This window comes from Nelumbo lutea, chromosome 6, assembly GCF_056320005.1.
Source record: "Nelumbo lutea isolate HS-2025 chromosome 6, American lotus-T2T, whole genome shotgun sequence".
NCBI lineage: Eukaryota > Viridiplantae > Streptophyta > Magnoliopsida > Proteales > Nelumbonaceae > Nelumbo > Nelumbo lutea.
The window spans coordinates 20,872,319-20,895,183 of NC_142689.1; the positions used below are offsets into that span (position 1 = coordinate 20,872,319).

General features: G+C 37.7%; 1 protein-coding gene across 3 annotated transcripts; it reads right to left on the reverse strand.

Moving 5' to 3' along the window:
* Window positions 1–1,899: 1,899 nt before the first annotated feature.
* Window positions 1,900–22,085, reverse strand: NADK3 (NAD(H) kinase 3). 3 transcript variants are annotated; one of them, XR_016100730.1, is made up of 7 exons: window positions 21,789–21,997; window positions 18,553–18,798; window positions 18,332–18,412; window positions 17,922–18,073; window positions 17,675–17,822; window positions 2,342–2,502; window positions 1,900–2,241 (listed from the first exon to the last, which is right to left on the reverse strand). XR_016100730.1 is itself a non-coding variant. In XM_088949656.1 (6 exons), exons 1-6 carry the CDS (start codon window positions 21,879–21,881, stop codon window positions 2,239–2,241), a joined length of 723 nt encoding a protein of 240 aa, XP_088805782.1. In that variant the 5' UTR covers window positions 21,882–21,997; the 3' UTR covers window positions 1,900–2,238. The 3 variants fall into 3 exon arrangements, 2 of the variants coding, with proteins under 2 accessions (XP_088805782.1, XP_088805780.1); XM_088949656.1 differs by lacking the exon at window positions 2,342–2,502; XM_088949654.1 differs by lacking the exons at window positions 1,900–2,241; window positions 2,342–2,502 and having other exon boundaries at window positions 17,342–17,822; window positions 21,789–22,085.
* Between the last annotated feature and the right edge of the window lie 780 nt (window positions 22,086–22,865).

Below are 22,865 nucleotides of genomic sequence, written 5' to 3' on the forward strand. Positions count from 1 at the left end.
GCAAATACAAATTCTAATGAAGCATATGGTTTTTTTATCAAAAACCCACATGAATGCAAATTTAATTCTTTTTTATTGTTGTACTTTTACATCTTATTATCAATGTAAATATGAATTGGTCTGTCTTGTTTTTTTTTTATTTTTATCAATAACCAACATTGGTCTGTCATTTGACAATGCATAAATGTAATGTTACCAAACACAAAAGTTACAAATTTACCCTGAACCAGGATTTACACTCTATTTGCATCATTTCCAAACGCAGCACTCTTTCATCGCCTATTTACACTCTATTTGCATCATTTACACTCTATTTACACATACCAATCTTAGTTATCCACCATATTCTACTTGTGATATCACAGGTCACTTTTGATTTTTCAAAAACCCAGTCTTGCCCTCACCACCAGTTTTACTCATTTCATAGGCTTGTACGTGAAATTTCTCAAGAGAAACAGAGAAAAAAAACAAAAAAAAAAAGACAGCACTCTTTCGTCGCCTTATAATAGTTTAGTTTCAACCTCAAATTGGAATTAACCTCTTTGGATCGGCCTGTACAGGTCAAATACTGAGGACTAGGTTTGTCCTTTGGTTGGTGTTTGAACTTTGCTTTAAACTTTGAATTTAATCAAGAAATGACGAATATTTGTGGTGGGCCAAGCGTGGATTCAGGAATGTTTGTAGAGAAGCGAACAAAGTGGGTCACTCTCTTGCAAAACATGACATGTCTTGTTCTTGGAATTCACATCGTCTATCCCCTTGTACAGAAAAATTGTCTCAGACCAATAGCAATCTGCCACGCCAGCTTATTTTCCCATTTCAAAATTAAAGTGATTGTGGCATATTGCTATTGATCTGGGACAGAAAATGGTTATTCCATAAAATCACTTGCCACATCAACAATAATAAGCATTTCTTGCTGTTTGGTGGGACGTATCAAGACACAATAGTATGCATGATTCAGTGTGACTTTTTTTTTTTTGATAAATTTCAGTATGACATTGTTCTTTTTTATTCCGGCAACAATAACATGATTTCTAGTGACAAGAACAAGGTTCAAAGTATCAACAAAGGTCGATAAGGTAGGGCGTATTGGCCTGTATCAGTACTTTTTTTATGTTTTATTTATTTTTTTCAAAACCAGTTCAGAGGGATCGATTTAAGCCCCAGCTACTCTCTACATCGTGGTCTGACCCGATACAAACCCTCTAGGAGCGTATCAGGAAGCTACCAGCACGATACGTATCGATTCTTTGAACCTTGGACAAGAACAATGCAGCAAACAATGAAAAATGGTTATTCCATTATTAGGGTTCCATGATAGAATACGAACAATCTCTTCTCCATTATACAAGACTATACTAGCAAGTAGTCACCAAATTTTTCTTTCTACTAGCTTTGAGAAAAATGGACAATGAAGACTATAGAGAACATCAAGAAAGTATGAGTGGGTGGTATTTCTAAAGCATCAACTAGTGGTGAAGAATAGAGGTGGCCATGAGCCGAGCTCTTCACGAGCTACTCAAGCTTGTCTCGTAAAAAACTCAACTCGAGCCCAATTTACAAACTCGTTTAATAATCGAGCCAAACTCAAGCCTAATATAGCTCCTCAGCTCGTGAGGCTCGCGAGCCGAGCTCGAATATATATATATATATATATATAATAACTAATTATTATAATTCTTAATTTTTTAAATATCAAATAAAAAATATTTTTTATATATAATTTTTTTTATTTTTATAAAACATTTTTTTCTCAAATCAAGCTCGAGCTTACAAGTTTTTGACTCAAGCTGAGCTCAAGCTTGATCCTTGTACTACCTTGGCAAGCTAAGCTCGAGCCTCATACTATTCGACTCGGCTCGGCTCGAATCCACCCCTAGTGAAGAATAAAAGATGTGCAAAGCTCAAAGGATAAAATTTACGGAGTACGGACAGGCCCATTGCAGATTTCAGAATCCCACTATAGATCTATAAGCATTCAAAGTGTCAAATACCCCCACTCTATACATTAATGCCCACCCATGAATTGGCATCATTTCCGAGCTGGCACTTACCCGAATTGTGCTTTGGGCCTAAAAATTCTAACCCTGGGCTGAACAGTCATTCTCCCTAAAATTTATCATCTTTTCTTTAGGCTTCAACCCAAAAGCTAAAAGAGACCTCCTCCCCCATCACCACTGCAGCCAATAACCATCTTCATTGTTTGCCGCACTGTGCTTGTCACTGGAAATCATGTCACTGTTGCCAGAATAGAAAATACCATTTTCGTCAAGTGAAAACGATGATGAACAACCTTGCTGATGTCAAACAGCAAGATTAGTACGATCGATGGACTTACCAGCGTTTACAACAGTGTGTGAATAAGGAGTCTGCAAGTAGAGGATGGCGACTGTATTCTCCTCATAAGTACTTAGACTGCTTAGGGTTATTGGGTGGACGGTTTTTGTCTTTTGGATGGTCCGGGGTGCATTGGATCAGAACTACAGTTTGCCACATCAGCTGCCACATCGATGCCGGGTAAGCTTTATGTTTAGTGAAACACCCAACCATTGGGGAAGCAATAATTTGAAGCTTCCCCAAACGGCTCCATGCACATAAATCAAGACATTTCATTTTTTCAGCGTTTTTTTGATAAACAGCTAAACCAAACAGTGGTTCAACTGCAAATAAACGGCAACACCTAACTGGCACAGACGTGGCACCGTGTTTTCAATAAACAGCCACAGAACCAAACATCACCTAAATATTCCTTGCTTTAAGCTCGATTTGAACAACTCGAGACCGAACTATTAGAATGGAGCACAATTCGATTGCACCCCCAGTTTTTGTTTTCAAAAAAAAAAAAAACAAGACCAACTATGTTGTCAAACAGCCCCTAAACTTTTGAGACAGACAATAGATATGTCTCAGTCTTCTATGCCACAAGGGTAATTAGTTCTCGTTAAGAAACTTCTTTTAATACCAAACGTATATGAAACTAATTTCCCATTATTCAATGAACAATCAAGTCTATAGAAATTGTCAATGTAAACTACCAAAACCGACTAAATTAGAAGATTTAAATATTTCTGACTTTAATATCAATAAATGTTATTCTAGTTACAATACACCCTAAAAGTGATAAAAGCATAGTGGGTAGGTTAAAGCAACCTTTTCTAGGGTGAGAAGGTCGACTAATAGTTTTGGCAGATTTCATTGTCAGGCAAGGGGTATCAAGGGACCATTTGTTTTGGGCCGTATTGTAATATTATGGGGGTACCGAGTTAATATGCCTGGATTGTATACCTATTTTACTCTGTAAAATCAATAAATGTAATTCTAAAATCAAGTACTGCAATTTAGAAACGGAAATTAAATTCCTCAAAAACTAGAAAAATAAATAGTATGGTTTTTAAAAACGAACTGGTGACCGAACCAGTCAGGGGTCCGGTTACTGGTTCAAACGGTCCGACCGTTCGACCCAAACAGCCGGCCCATTCTGATAAAAAAATAAAATAAAAATTAAAAAATTGGAAAACAGTCAAAACTGTTCAAACGGTTAACCGGCCGGTTCAACGGTTTGCTGACCAAAATCAACGGTTTTGGAGGAAAACGGAACCAGTCAGGTGACCGTTTCCCGGTTTTTCCAGTCCGACTGTCTGGTCCAGTCCGGTTTTGAAAACAGTGATAAATAGCATAGTCCAAAATGAATTCAAAACTAATAGTTTTATCATAAAACTCATTTAAAAGATCACACAACCATGCGATTTTCGTTTCCAAGGAACGTATACTGATTTTGGCTTCCGGGTCTTTCGGAAACCCTATAAGGTATTAACAATGTGAGTGGAAGCACCAAAACCTTTTAATTAAGAATCATAATGAGAATAAATTCACACATGAAGAATAGGCCCAACACCTATAGCTTTTTATTTCCAGTATTTTTTTATCCATGCAGCTTTAAATCCAAGTATAGTCACCCTGAAATGACCCCTCTTGCTGCAAAAGAAGAAAGAGGGCACTACCTTCCCTCTCCTCATGGTCAATTTGCAACCCTTGCCCTTTATTGCATGACATTTCCTTTTCTTGCCACCTTTAATTGTAAAGTGGTCATCTCAAGCTGTTCCTGCTTCAGTCTCTCTTCTTTCTATACACACATGGACCTGTTCATAGGCCAATGAGCCAGCCCGCCCAGCCCATTCTTTGTCAGGCTTTGACAATATGTCAAGCCCACAGGCTCAGGCTTGGGCTTTCTCAAAAAAGCCTGGCACAAGCCCAATAATATTTCATATAATAAAAACATATGATATATTTTTTCTTTGTTTTTCTCTTTTTCAAGCCATAGTGAGATCTTTCAACATTTTTGGGTTCTAAGGTCATTTATTATAAATAAATCAGTTTTTATTGAGTAAAAAACAAAAAAAATCTTTGAAGACACAATTGTTTAATAAAACCAAATTCCGGAAGAGACCATCTACTTAATGCCCTATAGACAAGAATCTAGCCACTACTCCCCAATTCCTCATCACATCAACTATAGTGTGAAAATGCCTCCATAGATTTTACCAAATGTGCAACCCTCACCATTATATTATCAATGATCGTTTCCTTACTCTTCCTATCCTTGAAAAGAGGCAAGAAAGTGGTGGAGTAGAGGGAGAAAGAATTGAAAGGAGGGAGGAAGTAGTATTCAATCAAATCCTGCATCAGTCAAGCCACGGGGAACAAGATCAATACCCACAAAGGTAGCGGGAAAAAACAAAGGAACAGGAAGAAAAACAGGGGGAGAGGGGGTAGAAACTTCCTGGTCAACACTTTCACAAGCCGGCTCCTTGGAAACCTCCTTTAAGTTGTTTTCCTTTTCAGACTCTCCCTGATCAGACTCCAAAAAAAAAGAACCATTATTGCACTTAAGCTCGATTAATGATTAAACCCATCTCCCCGAGAACAAATATCCTGCCTTTGCTCTTGATTTGATTGTCCACTCAACCCATCCTTGTTTTTTATTATGAATCTCAACCCATCCTTGTCTACAGGAGTACTAAGGTTTGTCACTAGTTAAAGCGTCTTATTCTTATGAAACATAACTTTTAAACCAGCAAACAAATCCTCTTTGAATAGCAATTCCATTCCCAAATGTTCATCACCCCATCTTTTGTCAACTTTGGAATTGTCGACACTTCCTAAGCTTGAAGGGGTTTCATCACTTTCAAAATGTGAGAAGTTCCAATCACTATAATCTTCATCCTCTTCCTCTTTCTTTCTATTGTACATTGGGTTGGGTTTCTTTGGGGTTGTAGTCAGCACCTCTTGCGCCTTGGTCTCCACTCCAGATGAAAAGATTTTTGAGACGAGTTTAAAGAATTTGACGATTCTTGCTTTTTTTTCTCCAACCTTTCTATGTTTCCCATCGTCACAAGTTCCCCTGTCACAGGGATAGAAGACAAAGGTAGACCAATGCTATGGTTTACCACCCTATTGGTCAAACTAGTGACCAAGTTAAAACGTTGGCCTAGTTCACTGTAAGTTCTCCGATCCAGGCCACTAGACATGTGAAATTGTGAACAATAAGGTGTCACATGGTTGGGCCACCAAGCAACCAGTCCAAGCCCCCAGGCCATTTGTCCCTTCTGACACAGCTTTTGCATACAATTCCCAACCACTGAATTCTCCTCCACCTAGCTCGGATTTTCTTTATGAGCTTAAAATTGTTGCTCACCCCTTTTGAAGTTTGACCATTCACTTACCATATTAATGCTATTAATTTAAAACATTTCATTTTTTTCATAAAACCCTACCTTCCTGTTTTCTCCAAGACTTTTCAACTACTTACACTTTTTTCTTCTTGCTACTATGTCATTTCTACCCTGCACCTCTTCCCCTCCACATGGTATCCACCCGGCATAGTTGTCAAGGCAACGCCTAGGCAACAAGGCGCCCTTGGAGGCTCGCCTCGCCCAGTCACCAAGCAGTTTTGTATACTGTCATAAAATACTTTTATATTGTTCCTTTTTTGAGATTATAATTATAAAATAGACATTATGAAACAAAAATATTCATTTTTTGTGTTTACAAACTAATTTCTTTTTATTACTTTCTTATTTGTCAGGGTTTAATCAACACAAACGTCGCTAACTGCTGTATTGAACCCTCAAAGACTTCAGAATCTAAACCAATAAGGAAAAACGTAAAATTTTGTCTAATCAACATAATTTTTTAATAGGGGTTCAGCCCCCATATTTTTTTTAATTTTCTTTTCTTTATTCTATTTCTTCTCATAAATATGTTGATTTTCTAGACTTAAACATGAAGTTTATAATTTTCTGATGAAAATTATGGATAGTTATTAAGGAAAGATGGTTATGGAACCTAGGGAACTACCCTAGGATATGTATTTTTACTTAAAAAAATCCATCGCCTAGGCGACTAGGCGACAAGGTGCCCCCCTATTGCCTAGCTTCCTAGCCTCGCCTTGGCGCCTTGAAAACTATGCCACCATGCCAGGCCAGCATCGTCTTCTACCCTCTTCCCACTAGTGTTTTAAAAGCGTAAGGCGCAAAATAAAAAAAAAAAAAAGCGCAAGGGCCAATTTGCGCCTGAGGTGCAAGGCGAGGCGCGCGCCTTTTTAAGCAAGGCACAAAATTACAAAAAAAAAACTAAAAATTCAAAAAAACAGTCAGAAAATTCAAAAAAAAATGCCAAAAATTTTAAAAAAATATCAAAAAATATAAACTTAAATTTTAAAATAAATGTTTTAAAAAACATACTATCTTAAATACATAAACATAACATGTAAAGTGTATTTAAATGAAAATTTAAAAATAAAAGTGAACATATAAAGCATTTTCAAGCATGTAAAACCCACAATCTCTTTTTCTCCTTAATTGCATTGCTTCAAGTAGCTAATGTGATGTAAAATATTGCATTCTTGATTCTATGAGTCGCCTTTGTACCACGCCCCTCAAGGCAAGCCCGAACAAGCCTATGTTAGGGTCTGAAATTCTTATTTCTCACATAAAAAATAATGATTTTATAACTCTCATTGCCTTTTAAGAAGATATTTTACTGCAATGAATGAATGAACAACATTAGCAAATAGGGGCACCAGGCGTGTTTGAAAGGGATGCACCTAGGACCTAGGCGAGGCACATATCCCAAAATGCACCTCCCCTGTGCGCCTAGGCACGCCTTTTAAATCACTGCTTCCCACAACTCCAAAGCAGTGCCTTAGATTCCATTTCCACCTAGATTTTGTGCCAAACACCATCAACCAATAAATCAATTGATTGAGGGATGGCTTCTGGCTTTGCACCTACAACTTTAATTCTTGCAACATGAAGGTCAACTATATTCATGGCTTCCAAGACTCCACCAGGACCTCCACAAGCTATTGTGACTTTATCCAAATTGGATTCCGACCACAAGTTGAAAGTGAGGCCCAAAATCTTCAGGATGATGCTTCACTCCTTAGCATTCTTCTCGTTGCAAGCAGAGCACCAGTTTTCAACCATAACCAGGCCTTCAATAGTCTCCATTGTACAAAAACTAAGTTTTGCACTTCTAGCTTCCAGAATGGCTTTGTTGGGCTCGAAAGGCTTGAGCATGATCATGTCTTTTAGCTCTAGTTTGCTTGCAATAGCATTTTTTTATCAGTGGTTTGCTTGCAATAGCATTCAAAATCTCCTTCCAATCTTTCACTTTATTCTTCAACGAAAGTACGAAACTACCATTTTTTTCTCCCAGTTTTCATCCACCACTAGCCACCCTTGGGGCCATCGTAAAGCAAACCAAGGTAGCTTTGGGTCTAACCTCTCTGTTCTGGTTTATTCCACTTTCTGCATACTTACCTCCTGGCTTTCATATTGTCTTTCTCCTTCTGCTATCTTCTGTTCAAGCCTTTTAGTTTCAACCATCCTACTTAAATAATCTTGTAGCAAGCCTGCTAAAGCTCTCCAACTCGAACTATTTCTACCTTCTGGAAGACAGAAACTTGTCTTTGTCCTCAACCAAATTGTTCTGTTAGCATCAGGAACCACCCCTTTAAGTTTCTTCTCTGTTCCACCTAGTAAAACCTTTCTTCCAACTTTTTTTTATCAGCAACACAGAAATTATTTCATTATAAAAAATAGGCATGAGTACAACAAGAGGTTGTGAAAAAAGAAGAAAAGCACAGCTATGGAAAAGTTGACCCTTCCCAGATATTACAATTGAGACCAATACAATTGAGTCTTGTGTACCCTTTGCTTAGCTAGACCATCTGCCAAGCTGTTGGCAGTTCTTCTTACCCACTTAACTCTGATAGTCAAGTCCTTTGCTAACTATTTAAAATGCCTGAAGTCATTCCTGAGGTGCCATGTCACCCCCACTCCTTCCTTCAGCCATTTCACAACAGTTCTCGAATCTCTCTCAATGACTAGGTTATCAATGCCCAACTCCTTTGACTTCTCGACCCCATATACTGCAGCTAACAGTTCTGCTCTTTCCACATCACCTTGTTCAGCAAGCCCTGAGTATAAGGCTATGATGTTTCCTTCCTCATCCCTAATTACTCCCCCCCAATGCTTGAGGGGCCCGGGTTACCCAAACAATTCCCATCAAAATTCAGTTTCTTCCAGCCGCACAATGGGTGTGACCACACCTCAGCAGGTTTCTGTCTTCTAGAAGATGAACCAAAAATCATTACAACTAGTATGAGGAAGTTCAATGACTTCATAAATTCCTGAGTTACGGGAGCTTCCTCTACTACAGGCTACCTACACTTGGTCCAACTTTCAAGAAAACCCAATCTGCTCAAAGCTTGACAGATTCCTATTTAATGAGGATTGGGAGAGCCACTGGAGAGGTTTGGTGGCTAAGGCCCTACCTAGGATAACCTCTTATCACCACCCTATAGAAGTAGGACAAGAACCTCTTGGTAATGGACCTAGACCATTCAGGTTTGAAAATATGTGGCTGACACACCCGGACTTCTTGCCTAAGGTTAAGGAATAGTGGAGTGAAGAGTTGAGAGAAGTGAAATGGGATGGGGTTAGATTCCACAAAAATATTAAAAAGGTTGAGAGGCAAAATAAAAGAATGGAATAAGGTTCAATTTGGAAGAGTGGAGGAGGTAAAAGCTAGATTATTGGTTCAGATTGAGGAGTTAGATGCAAAAGAATCCCAAGGGATGATGGATGAGCAAGATAGAGAAATGAGGAGGAAAATGAAAAAGGAGTTAGAGGAGACTTTGTTGAGGGAGGAGATCTCTTGGAGACAAAAATCCAGACATAAGTGGATCAAGGAAGGGGATGGGAATACCAAATTTTTTCATGATTTGGCTAATGGGAGAAGGAGGAAAAATTTGATACTAAAGCTTGAGGTTGATGGTGTGGAGATAACCTCTCAAGAGGAGATTGCCAGTAGGATTGTGGATCACTTCAAATCCATCTTTCAAAGACCCTTAGAGAATCGGTTAATAGTAGGGGAGGAGAATTGGCCAGCTTTGAACCAAACAGATAAGGGATGGCTGGAAGGAATGATTGAGGAAGAGGAAATTAAACAAGTTGTTTTTTCTACGGATAGAGATAAGGCACCGGGTCCTAACAGATTTACAATGGCATTTTATCAGGACTGTTGGGACATAGTCAAAGAAGACTTAATTGGAGTATTTAGAGAATTTGAGGATAAAAATTTTGTGAGTCCTGGAATCAATGCCATCTTTATAGCCTTAATACCCAAAAAGAATGATGCCAGACACCCAAAAGATTTTTGGCCAATTAGCCTAGTGACAAGCATCTATAAGATTCTGGCAAAAGTGCTCTCTAGGAGGATCAAAGTAGTTCTCCCCTCTCTCGTTAGCCAAGCACAAGGAGCCTTTATACAGGATAGACAAATTACAGATCAGATCCTTATTGCAAACAAGAGTGTGGAAGAGATAAGGAGATCAAGCAGGAAAGGATTTGTTTGCAAACTGGACTTGGAGAAAGCCTATGACTTAGTGGATTGGAATTTCTTGCTGGAGATGTCGAGAAGACGTGGATATGGGGACAAATGGTGTAATTGGATAAGAGGATGCTTAAACTCTTGTCGTTATTCGGTGTTGGTGAATGGGGTGGTTAAGGACTTTTTTCCAGCCAATAGAGGCTTAAGACATGGGGATCCACTCTCCCCTTTCCTCTTTACACTTGTTGCTGATGTCTTTAGTAGGATGATTTCCAAAGCAGATGAGGAAGGCCAAATAAAGGGATCGAGAATAGGAAGCAAAGGCATTCCAGTAACTCACCTTCAGTTTGCTAATGATATTGTTATTTTCTATGAAGGGGTTGAGTTGAGAAAAGTGGAGAACCTTAAGATTTTAATAAGTACTTTTGAGAGGGTCTCCAACTTGAAGGTAAATTTTGATAAAAGTTGTGTGGCTGGAGTAAACTTGGAGAATAGGGAGATTGAATCCATTGCAGAATGCTTAGGTTGCAATATTTCTTCTTGGCCTTTGACATACTTAGGGCTACCCTTAGGAGCCAACCCTGAAGAAGTAGTTTATGGGCCCCTATTGTGGAGAAATTTGATAAGTGCTTGGGGGCTTGGAAAAAGAATTACATTTCAATAGGGGGTAGGCTGACTTTAATTAAGGCTACACTTGCCAACCTTCCAACCTACTTCCTTTTTGTGTTCAAGATTCCTCCAAGGGAGGCTAAGAAACTAGAGAAGAGAATGAGGGACTTTATATGGGAACCAGGAGAGGTGAAAAAGGACCACTTGATCAGATGAGAAATAGTTAACAAACCAAAGGAAGAAGGGGGTTTAGGGATAGGGAACATAGTGTTGAAGAATGTAGCCCTTCTAGGGAAGTGGCTATGGAGATGGCCCCGAGAGAGAAAGAGATTATGGCATGAGGTGGTGGCAAGCATTCATGCTTGTGCAGGAAATGGTTGGGATTCTGGGATATCTCGTCAAGCTACCCTTACTACATCTTGGAAGGCTATACATGGTATTCTCCCTCGCTTCCTCAGATTCATCAAGTATGATGCTTGTTCCGATAATGCTATTCTGTTCTGGGAGGATATTTGGGTGGGTACTCAACCCCTCAAAGATTGTTTCCCCTCACTCTATTCCATTTCCCTTCACAAACATGAGCTAATTGCAACTTTTCTCCCGAGCCCGTTAAGCCCCTTATCTTTAAACTAGGACTTTGGATTTCGTAGAGGGTTAAGGGATGGTGAGTCAAATTGTGTTATTGAACTAATTCATTTACTTGAATCCGTTTGCTTGGACCCCACTTCTTCTGATCAAAGGGTTTGGACTCCTCTTCCAAAAGGTACTTTTACTTGCTCTTCTTTTCTAAAATCACTCAGTTCTATCCCCTTTTCCCAAGGATTCCCTGTCAAAGAAGTCTGGGCGCGACCTCTTCCCCCAAAAATTATTGTATTCTGATGGGAAGTCTTCTATGGTAAGATCAATACTTTGGAAAATTTACAGAAAAAGAGACCTCGCTTTGTCTTTCCCCAAATTGGTGTTCCTTGTGTAAGGCCGAGAATAAGGATTGTGTCCATTTGCTGATCTCTTGTTCCTTTGCTACAGCTATATAGAGGTAGAGCCTTTGTTTATTTGGAGGTAGGTGGTCTTTGCCTTCTGATTTAAGCTTGTTATTCAACCCATCTATCCTTGTTTGGCACACTAGAAGAGGTAAGGTCATGTGGAAATGTGTCAGGGCAGCCACTCTGTGGACTCTTTGGGAGGAAAGGAATGCAAGAATTTTCTTAGAGAAGGAAAGAGGGTTAGATGAAATGAAGGATTGTATCCTAACAAGAGCAATCCATTGGCTGAAAACTGTGGATATCTTTGATGACTTCTCCTTTGATGATTTGTGGAGAAATTGGCTAGTAATAGCTAACACTTCAACAAAGAATGATAGAATTCTGTCAGAATGGATTCCGCCTTTCGAAGGTGTCATCAAGCTGAACTTTGATGGAAGTAGCCAAGGCAACCCCGGGCCTTCAGGTATAGGGGGTATCCTGAGAAATAAGGACAACAACATAATTTCCCTATTCTCAGGACTGGTGGGAGTGGGGGATTCCACAAGGGAAGAAATCCTTGCTGCAGTACAAGGATTCAGATCGCCAACCAGCTTGGGGTGGAGCATCTCCTAGTTGAAGGGGACTCTCAGGTGGTAACCAGGTGGCTCCTAAACTTGGGTACCACCATTTGGGGCTGCAAAGATCTCATCAAAAAGTAAAGTAGTTAACCAGTAATATGAGAGTTAGGTAAAATGGATTAGTAGGTCTGTTAATTCTTTGGTTGATGCTTTAGCCAAACAGGGGGTTTCTAGGGAAGATCTCTTTTGTGCTTCTATGTAAGTTGCAATTAATTTGGAAATCTGTACTTAACTAGCCCGAAGAGGTTGCAACTCGTACCTTTCCTTGAGGACTTTGTACTATTGTCTATTGTTGTTTTATAAAATCATTTCAATTATCAAAAGAAAAAAAGATGAACCAAAAATAACAGCCCAGGCCCTAAAAAAGTCTTCAACCTTAAAGTTTTAAAGCAGTTTCAAACTTTTTGCCCATTGTGCCACTCTTAAGGTTATGGTTTCCACCAAGGCTTCCTTACTCCTTTCCTTTCTCTTTCTTCAAATATTCTTGAAATTCGTTCCTCCCAAACTGTCCATACTATCACTGCTCTCGTACATCCTCCCCAGGATCCTGCCCCTCCTTTTAGTACAGCTAAAAACAGGAGGGCTAAACAATCCTTCCGACCTGTCGGGAGGAGACCAAAAGCATCCAAAGAGGGAGGAAAACCAATTCCAAATAAAGCTAACAAGAGTGCAAGAGATAAGGAGATGAAAAACAGTTCACCACTTGCACATAATGCACCAGCTGGGGGACAAACACCAAGTTGGTCTTTTTCTTTGAAGCATGTCACAGGTATTAATGTAGCAACAAAACACTTCCCAACAGAAAGCACTGATTTTGGGGGGAATGGGAAAGCACCAAATTTCCTTAACTGGGAAAGGAGAGGACGAAGTTGCAACCAAAGAATTGAACAAGCCAAGCAACTCAGCCCCCTTCACCCATGGAATCCATACCCCCTTCACCCAAACACGCTGAATTGAACAAGCCAAGCAACTCAGCCACACAAGGAATTTCAGCTTCTCTAAGGTTCATTATCTATCAAAAAAAAGGTTCATGTTAAAGCCAAAGTTCCAATTCAACCTAGAAGGACGAAGCTGTTGGGTCAAGAAATCAGATATATGTCTACCCTTAAAATTGGACAGGTCACAAAGAGCAGGAAATCTCTCACCCAAAGGGACATGCCCAATCGAATCATCCTCCCAACTTCAGAGTGTTCTTCCACCCTTGTTGTTTCACCAACTGAACCGCTCCGTCTACAAAACCTTTGAACCAGCTTGCTGCAACATTTTCCAGGGAAACATTTGCTCTTCTACCTTCTCTAATATTCAAAGAATCTTTCCCTTTGCTACTGGTTTCCCTGAGCAAAAAGACTTTGGCTTCAATCTTTGCTTCCTTCCTCAATTTGACCACAGACTCAAACTCTCCCATGGTTGTCCTTTTTTATGGCACTGTTTCCTCAACTTCAGAAGAGTCTAAGGGACATAGATCAGTTAATTTATTTTCAAGTCATTAGCCATAAATATTGCACCAATTTATCATAGAATCGAATGCAATTTAACTTAGTTACACACTAGTTTGGATTTGTTAAGATTCTTACCTGAAACCATGGTCAACTTTCTTTGGTATAGAGCAGGTCCTCTTGACCATTGCTACATGACTACTGTAGGACAGTTTTTTTATAGCTCTTAGAATCACTATGTTTTGTTCATTAAAATTTCCTTATATGGTCTTAGGAATTATTGTTTATTATGTACAGATTGGGTCCTATTTAATGGGTTTTAGTAATATACAAATCCTACAACATGGCTTGATTTATTTGTTGTACTATACTCCACTATCATACTAATTCAAGATGTAGCTTTTCAAGTATTAATGTCAAGGTTCTAAAGGCATTACTTATGTAACAATGCATGTTGATGGGATGATAAATCCCACCATTAACATAATTACATTTTTTCTATTATGCTGCTATTAATAGATTACATGATAGATCTGTTTTATTTAGTTTAATTGATATTTTTTGTAATTACTTATCCCAAAAATATTATTGTTTTATAATTAACAGAAATTTCAATAGAACACGATATATAAAGTACAAAACAAGCTCCAGAATTTGGAGATACCCAATACAAAACAAAATAAAAACAGAAAAACAACTATTAGCTTCAAAATTTACACATTAAACCCTGGGCATCCCCATTCCAAATTATCCCTAGATGTCCCGGCCCTTGCTAAAGAATCTACAAGAGCATTGGCAAACCTAGGCACCCAGTTGAACAAGCTATTCAAAGCGGCAGCAAGGGAATGTGTCTATCTCATCAAAGATCAAGGAAAGCAAACAAATAAAAGAGGGAAAAGGGCCACAAGGAATGATGAAGATTGGGTCCAATTCAAATAGACATATTTTAACCTCTGCTAACACACTACTTGAGTGGTCAAGAGTATTTTTATAACTTTTACAGATGATCACTGAAAATACATGTATTTATATCTAGAACATGAATGAAGCCCTAGAGGCATTTAAGGTCTTCAAGGCCAAAGCAGATAAACAAATTGGAAAATTAATTAGTGATTTGGCTAAATAAAGGGTGAGAATATTATGGGAGGTACACAAAGGTCAAAATCATAGACTTTTTGCCTTGTTTCTAGGAGAACAAGAAACTGACACTCAATGCACCCTGCTAGGCTCTCATGATCAAAATGGTCTAGCAGAAAGGAGAAATAGAACAGTAACGAACATGATAAAGAGTATGATGAATAACTCCACCCTACCCATGAATTTGTGGGAAGAAGCCCTAAAAACCAACATGTAGGTTCTTAATAGGGTTCCAACAAAAGCAGCCCCTAAAACTCTATTTCTTGGGGAGATGGTTCTTTGCGAGGGGATGTTTAGTGGTTGGGTTCATGGCAAGGTTATTATTGTTATTAAATTTACATAGAAAAAATAATATGCTCAGAATCTATACCCGGTATAGCTAGGTTTGTTGCCTCTATTATAGCTCCATCCACCCTTTGATGATTTGCAACAATATCCTCTATTTAAGACAAAATGGAAGGCCCTTTCCTCCACATAAAGCCTACTATGTCCACCCCCCACCACCAGAATACCAGTATCTTTCGCCCATCTTCCTAACATTGCAATCAAAACTTAGACTCATACACAGCATTCTCTCTTGTTGAAATATATAAATGTTATTATTATGGTACAAGATAAAAGGTAGTTTAGTCAACTTGTAGAAAATTACAAAATTATAAATAGAGACAGGACTTCCTAAAAGTATGGCATCCAGCTGCACATCAGGAACAAATCCCCATGAATTTAACATACAAGTGTGGGAGCTATTCCCAATGTGCAGCTGGATGTCATGCTATCAGGGCATGATTTTTGCTTTCAGGAGATCCAGGCTCATAAATAAAAGGGGCTTCATGCCCCTTTAAATTTCCTATCCAAACCACTGAAAACGTAAAAGAAACACCAGATTCTCCCCACCAACAGCCCCACTGTCATCACCTACCTCACAAAGCTCTCATCAAAGTTCTTCCCTCTATCTTCAACAATAATCTCAATTTAATTCTTCAAAGGGAAAACCTACAACACAGTGCAACAATCTGATATTAAAGGCTCCTCAAACTGCAATCTGAAGTCCTCCTTTTCCTTCAAATCTGGATGTGGTAAATCTCCAACAACCACTCTATCTACCATTGGCGATTGGACCACCATTCAAGCCCTCTGAAGAATGAAGAGGATGAAAAAATGACCAAGATGGAACAATCTTTGATATTGTATCTGAAAACTACTTCTCCATAACCAATTTCAGATCTCAACCTTGGTGAATTTTCTTTTTGGGAGGATGCATACCAAGTTGTTAACCAAATATATTCATCAAGATTTGAACTACTGCTATTTTCAATAAGCATCTTAAGTTTCTGATTAGAGAAGCAAAAAACTTGGCAGTGTGCCTGATTTGCTTGTTCAGGTGAGTGCCAAGAAATGCCAGTGAGAGGACTCGTTCTCTAGCTTGGAAGGAGTCAACAGGGATGTGCTGGTTTGGGGGCGAGGAATAAATATTGTAAATCACTAAGGTGATATAAACTCTGTAAGTCAGCCTTTGGCTGCTTGTGTTGTCCCCTCTCCAATCATCAAGGGAAGTCCAGTACTCCAGTAATCCAGTTTGTCATTACCTATTCTTAATAAATTGCCAGTGTTGCTCATAAAGAAGACTAGTCATCTTTAGACTCTCTAGGGAATACACCAACAAGTTAATACCTAGACACTGACTAGTTGACCATAAAAAGAAGATTTTTTAAAACTAAGATAATGACACAATAGCATATATAAGTTAATAAAGACTGCACATATGCAATAAAAGATATGATAGCATACACGGTCTCTATATTGCAAACATGGAAGGGAATATTGGCAGTCATCCATTGCATCATTTGATCATTCCCAACTCACTATGTGTATACCTTGTTTCTTGATTGCTCAATCATTCTATTCATCCACACAGCTGTTACTTTAATACAACATCCTGTCCCATACTGCTAGATGATTAAGAATGTCTGCATCCATGATCCATCCAGTTACAGCAAACAAAATGGAAATTTTCTCCAAAAGAATTTCTATAGATGTCCAACAGAACCTCTAGGTAGCAATCAACCAATCCAAAAGTTCAAACCGCCTCCACCAGTTTCATAAGCATTCTACATCACAAATATGTTTAGCTATATCCATTCTCCTGTATATGAGAACTTAACCCAGATATCCACTGAGCAAAAACTCAAGATCTCATTGTTGAATTTGGTAGCTTTTGAAATTGATGAAAATTAAGAAGCGGAGCAATGAAAAGATCACATGTCAACTTATGGCCTAGGACCCAGAAAATGGGGAAATGGAATAAGGAAATCTCAGTGGATCAATATTATACCCTCTGCTAGAGCTAGAATGATGGAATTAGGAAGACGGAATAAGGAAATCTCACTGAAGAAACACTGTGCTACACCTACTACATTTACAGAATGCCTATCCCATATATTCACAGTTTATCATTAATTTCTAATAAACTAAATTAGGAAAAAAAATCCAAACTTGTATGCATGAAACTATAACATACATTTTTTATCAACAAACAAATAATTGTATTAATTCAAAAACTTAGTGTATCCAAAAGGATACAAGGAACCTTTACAAGCAGCATAAGCTGTCAAAAAAAAAAACTATAAATTTACAACATTTCCAGTAGACATTAAACACATTTATCGAAAAAACATTTCCATTAGACATCAATATTTTATCCATTACACAGTTTTTCCATTTCACCATTTCTTTTTTATATGATATACATCAGTTTATCTATGTATAAATTATACTACGATGACAAGTGGGGAGGCAAGAAAGCTTTCAAGACTGGAGCCTTAGAAGATATTTCAATATTATCCCCATGTCGAATTGAGTGGAAGACATGAGAACCATCAATATATATTACACCTTCTTTATTGTACCAAACAGTATGCATGGATTGTTCAGAGCCAATTAACCCATGCATCAAGTTAGATGTAATTGCCTTAGGTAAGATGGGTTCTCGTACCATATATTGGAGTTTCTGTGATGCAACAGGCATTGGAAATCCTCCTGCAGAGAGCATGGCAGCAGTTGATCCAGCAGCAGAGGAGACTCTCAAACCACTTGATCGGCAGTTCACCAAAGGGGTACATTCTTGGTCATCCCTTTTGATTCTGTTAATAGACAAAAACTTTGAGCTTGTATCAAATAATCTCAAAACATTATCTGGATAAAAAATTATAAATGTCACTGCTCCACAAAGAATACTATACCTAAATGAGAACCGAGAAACTGCTGCTGGACATGGGTGTGCAATTAGAATGTCATTCAGGGCATAAGTTGGTAGAAGATGACTGTTTACCCAGACTGATATCCTTGATAATTTAGCAGGAGTCTTGTGACCACCCAGGATCTCATCTAAAACCTGAAATGATTGTCCACATTCAAATAACTAATCCAAAACTGTCCACTGTAAAGTGGATCTGCATGAGAGAGAGAGAGATATTAACATATAGCTAAATCAAGCTCCAGAACAGGAATGCAGATAAAAAATCCTTGCTCATTAACTAGTATTGCAATCAACCACTGAAATATATGTTTCTGACGAGAATGAAGCAGTTATTTAACTGAAGTGTTAGGTTCCCATTCACTCATTTGCTACCCTAACAAGGTGCAGCCTTACTTGTTCAAAGTTTTTGACAGTTGCTGCACAAAGATAGCCAGTGCTCCGTCTAGCATCAAACTCGTCAGTGAACTCTTCCACCTACACCAAACATAATAAAGAAAATGAAATTACAATACACTATGTGTGTGTACCTAAAAGAAGTAAAGGATAGAAACTAACAGTGTCTAGATTGATATCAAGGGAAGATGCTAAAAGTTTAACCAGGTTAATATTATAACCTCTTCGACTTGTGTGGGATCAGAGTTCACCCCTAGAACAGGAATTGAGTCATCCATGAAATGACTGGCCTGCAAAAGTGTGCCATCACCACCAACAGTAACAACCAGATCAACATTGCGGATTGGTTGCACAAGATCATTACGTAAAATGGGCTTCCAATCAACTGACTTGCGCTGCAGAATATCTTGACAAATGTTTATGGCATCGTTATGAACCTTACACCTGTTCTCCAGATAACCTAAAATCTACAATGCTTTCAGAAGAAATTGAGTTAGAGGGTTGTATTGAAGAAACAATACTAAAATAACAATTCATTTTGTAGAAGATAACAATGAAACGCTATATGATCATGTAACAGTACCTGTCATCACTATTTTTCCAACTTAGGCAACAAATAATAAAATAAGAATGCCTACCTTCAAATTTGAGAATCATTCCTCTTTCAGCAGAAGAGATATAAATGAAATGAATCATAGTACGTTATTTTTATGGGAAATAATGCGTCAGCTAATTAATCCAGATGGATATGGCTGAATAGAGAAAACTCTAAATTTAGCATCCAATTGCCTGCATTCAGAGTTCATCACCCCCACTATAATATCTGGTGTAAATCTTTCCAGCTTGAGGTAAATAAACTCTAGAGGAAAGGAATACTTTTCTGGAACTTGAAGAAAAAAAAAAAACTTAATAAAAACATGGTTAATACTCAAAACTAAGGGGGTGTTCTACAACATGAATGTTTTTGTTTTCATTTGTTTTTGGAATCGCCACATCAGCAAAAAAACAAAAACATGTTCTTGAACTTTATTTTTGTTTTCAAAAGGAAAAACAAGTTGATTTTGTTTCAAGAAACAAAACATGTTTTTGGAACCAACAAAATATTGGTTTTTAAAACAAAAACAAGTTTTCTAGTATAGAAATTATATGATTTATGGAACATGATGTTGAGTAATCAAATGAAAACATGTTTTTAAAACTAGATTCAAGAACGTGTTTTTGGATAAAGTTTTGAAAACAAAAAATACATACACAATCAACATGTTTCTTATGTTTTTGTTTTAAGAAACAAGTTGTTTTCAAACAAGATGGTTTTGATTTGTTTTTGGAACCAGCAACAAGAAAACAATTCATGTTGTAGAACACCCCCTAAAATAGTACAGAAATGAAAATACATAACAAGCACAACAAGTTCAAAGCAAAATAATACTCACTAATGGACATAAAGCATGCATTAATATCCAAGATAAGTCCCATATAAAATATTTCAGGTGAAATATCTCTCATTTATGTCAAAATTTGATAACTTTATAATGCATACTTGGGTTCTTTTGTGGTACATCAAGAATGTTTGACACATGGAATATTTTCTCAGAATATCACCATTGTTGCATTGAAACTACATACGAATTGCCCTGATAAATTTTTTCGGGGCCAGAAATTTCATGAGAAGCATCAGAAAATTTTGGATAAATAGCAAATCATGTATTTAGCAAACAAAGTTGGCAATTACAACAAACATTTTGATTGGATCATTTCAAAGGTTTTTGTGCAATAAATCCTGGATAGCATACAGAAAACATGTAACAGTTTTCCATTTGTGCAATAAAACCCAGAAATGAGACATGCAAAGAAACAAGCTTTTGTTTTTAATGCTATTTATTGCATAATATGCATTTGCACATACACTTCATCCCATCATAGACCAGTTTGAATTTTCCCATTTTTAAGAAGGATTTTCTATGGGAATTTCATCATTTGTAACAGGGCAACATTAACAAGATAAATACTGCTCATTTTTTCCTTACTCAAACACAATGCAAATGCAATACAGTGAATGGAAGTTAAGATGTACGGTGGATTATTACAATATTTCTTTTGACAAAAGGGCACAAGGGCACGTTGATTAATTATAATTTACCTAAACCACTGCTTAAACTCTCCTTTATCTTTCTTCGTTTTTGTATTCCCCTATTTTGAAAAATAGGGGAATACACTTCATCCCATCATAGACCAGTTTGAATTTTCCCATTTTTAAGAAGGATTTTCTATGGGAATTTCATCATTTGTAACAGGGCAACATTAACAAGATAAATACTGCTCATTTTTTCCTTACTCAAACACAATGCAAATGCAATACAGTGAATGGAAGTTAAGATGTACGGTGGATTATTACAATATTTCTTTTGACAAAAGGGCACAAGGGCACGTTGACTAATTATAATTTACCTAAACCACTGCTTAAACTCTCCTTTATCTTTCTTCGTTTTTGTATTCCCCTATTTTGAAAAATAGGGGAATACACTTCATCCCATCATAGATCAGTTTGAATTTTCCCATTTTTAAGAAGGATTTTCTATGGGAATTTCATCATTTGTAACAGGGCAACATTAACAAGATAAATACTGCTCATTTTTTCCTTACTCAAACACAATGCAAATGCAATACAGTGAATGGAAGTTAAGATGTACGGTGGATTATTACAATATTTCTTTTGACAAAAGGGCACAAGGGCACGTTGATTAATTATAATTTACCTAAACCACTGCTTAAACTCTCCTTTATCTTTCTTCGTTTTTGTATTCCCCTATTTTGAAAAATGAAATGCTCTAAATAGTTGTTTTCCATGTTTCTTAGTCTTACATATTGGTGAAAATCTTAAAATCCTTCCATTTATAAACTGTCTGTTGGTTCTTTAGTTTTAAACTTTTAACTTCAACAACACTTTTCCACTCTTATTGGGGAAAAAACTCATTTACTGAATTCCCAAAAAACAATGGATTTATGCATTCCAGTGTAAACATCTAAAAAAATAAAGACATGAAGTTGGAAACCATATTGAATGCAATATGAATTCTGTATTATATGCATTATGCAATATTTGCTCATTCCCCCTGCAGACAACCCTTCCAAAAAATATATGATCTTATATGAAAACTTCCTATTGAGAGAGGAATTCACATTAAATCCCATCTGCACTCTGTCTCATTCAAAAGAGTAAAATGTAAGGCATTCTTTTCCCAAGCCTACTTTTGTCCGCAAGTTTCAACGCTCTATTGACATCTTGACTAACCCACAAAGATTTAATCGCTTCATGATTTTAAGCTTTTATCTTACTTGACGTCCTAATGTTCTGAAGTCTGAACTTCATACAACTTCTACCGATGAACCAAAAAAAAAAAAAAAAAAACAGTTAAAAACTGAAATTGAAACGCATAGAAGTCGGACGGAGGAGTACCTGAGGGTTTATGGGGCGAGATAGTTCATCCTTGTATCTGGATGGGTAGACATTGAATGGCTTCAACAACAGAAGCAGCCGCCGACGTGACATCTCTCTCTGTGTTCCCCTTCCCTGTCCCTGGACCTGGAGTCCTTATTCGTGGGAACCGCCGAACCGGGAAGTGGGGAAGTTGTTCAAAATTTAAGGGCGTTAGTTTCTCTTCTCTCTCTGTTGAGCCACTCCTGACCCAGTATTTTAGGCAGTGTCGTTGACCCGTCCGGTCGGTCCCGTGACCCGGTCACGGTCCCAGTATCTGGCATAATACATCAATGAAAGGCTTGGTCTTTTTTTTTTATAAGTAATTAAAGGCTTAGTCTACAAGTGCTTATTTGAATAATAAGTGCTTTATTGAATAAGTGTTCATGGACATGCGGGGAAAAAAACTTATTTCAAAGAGGGGGTAGTATAGGTATTTCCAAAATGACATGGCAGAGCAAGATAGACCAAGAAGGAAATTATTTATGTTTTATTTCTTAAATGCAAATAAGCTCTTATTGGTATTGTCCCAATCCAAAATAAATGCTTATTGGTTTGGGTATTTTTCCAACCCAAAATAAGTGCTTATTGGTATTGGTATTGTCTCAACTAGACCTGTTCATGGGCCAGGTAGCCCGACAGTCCGGCCCACATTTCAATTGGACTTGGACATGTAGTTAAGCCCACAGGCTTGACCTCAGGCAGTCAAGCCCGAAAGACTAATTGTGTTTCGGGTTGGGCTTAGGGTTTGTCAAAAAAGCCCGAGCTGGCCCATGAACAGGTCTAGTCTCAACCCAAACTTAGCCATGGAGTGTTTATTTGAAAATAAGTGCTTGTTATCCAAACTTGGCCCTGGAGTGTTAATTTGAAAATAAGTGTTTATTCTAATACACACTTTAGAGTATGTGGTGAAAAAAAAATTGCTTATTTTAAACATTAGTATAGGTATTTTCAAAATAACGTATGGGATAAAACATGACAAAAGGGAAATAAGCGCTTTTGGTTTACACGAACAAGGGTTTGAAATCGGAATAGAACCATTTAATCAAATTCTTGTTC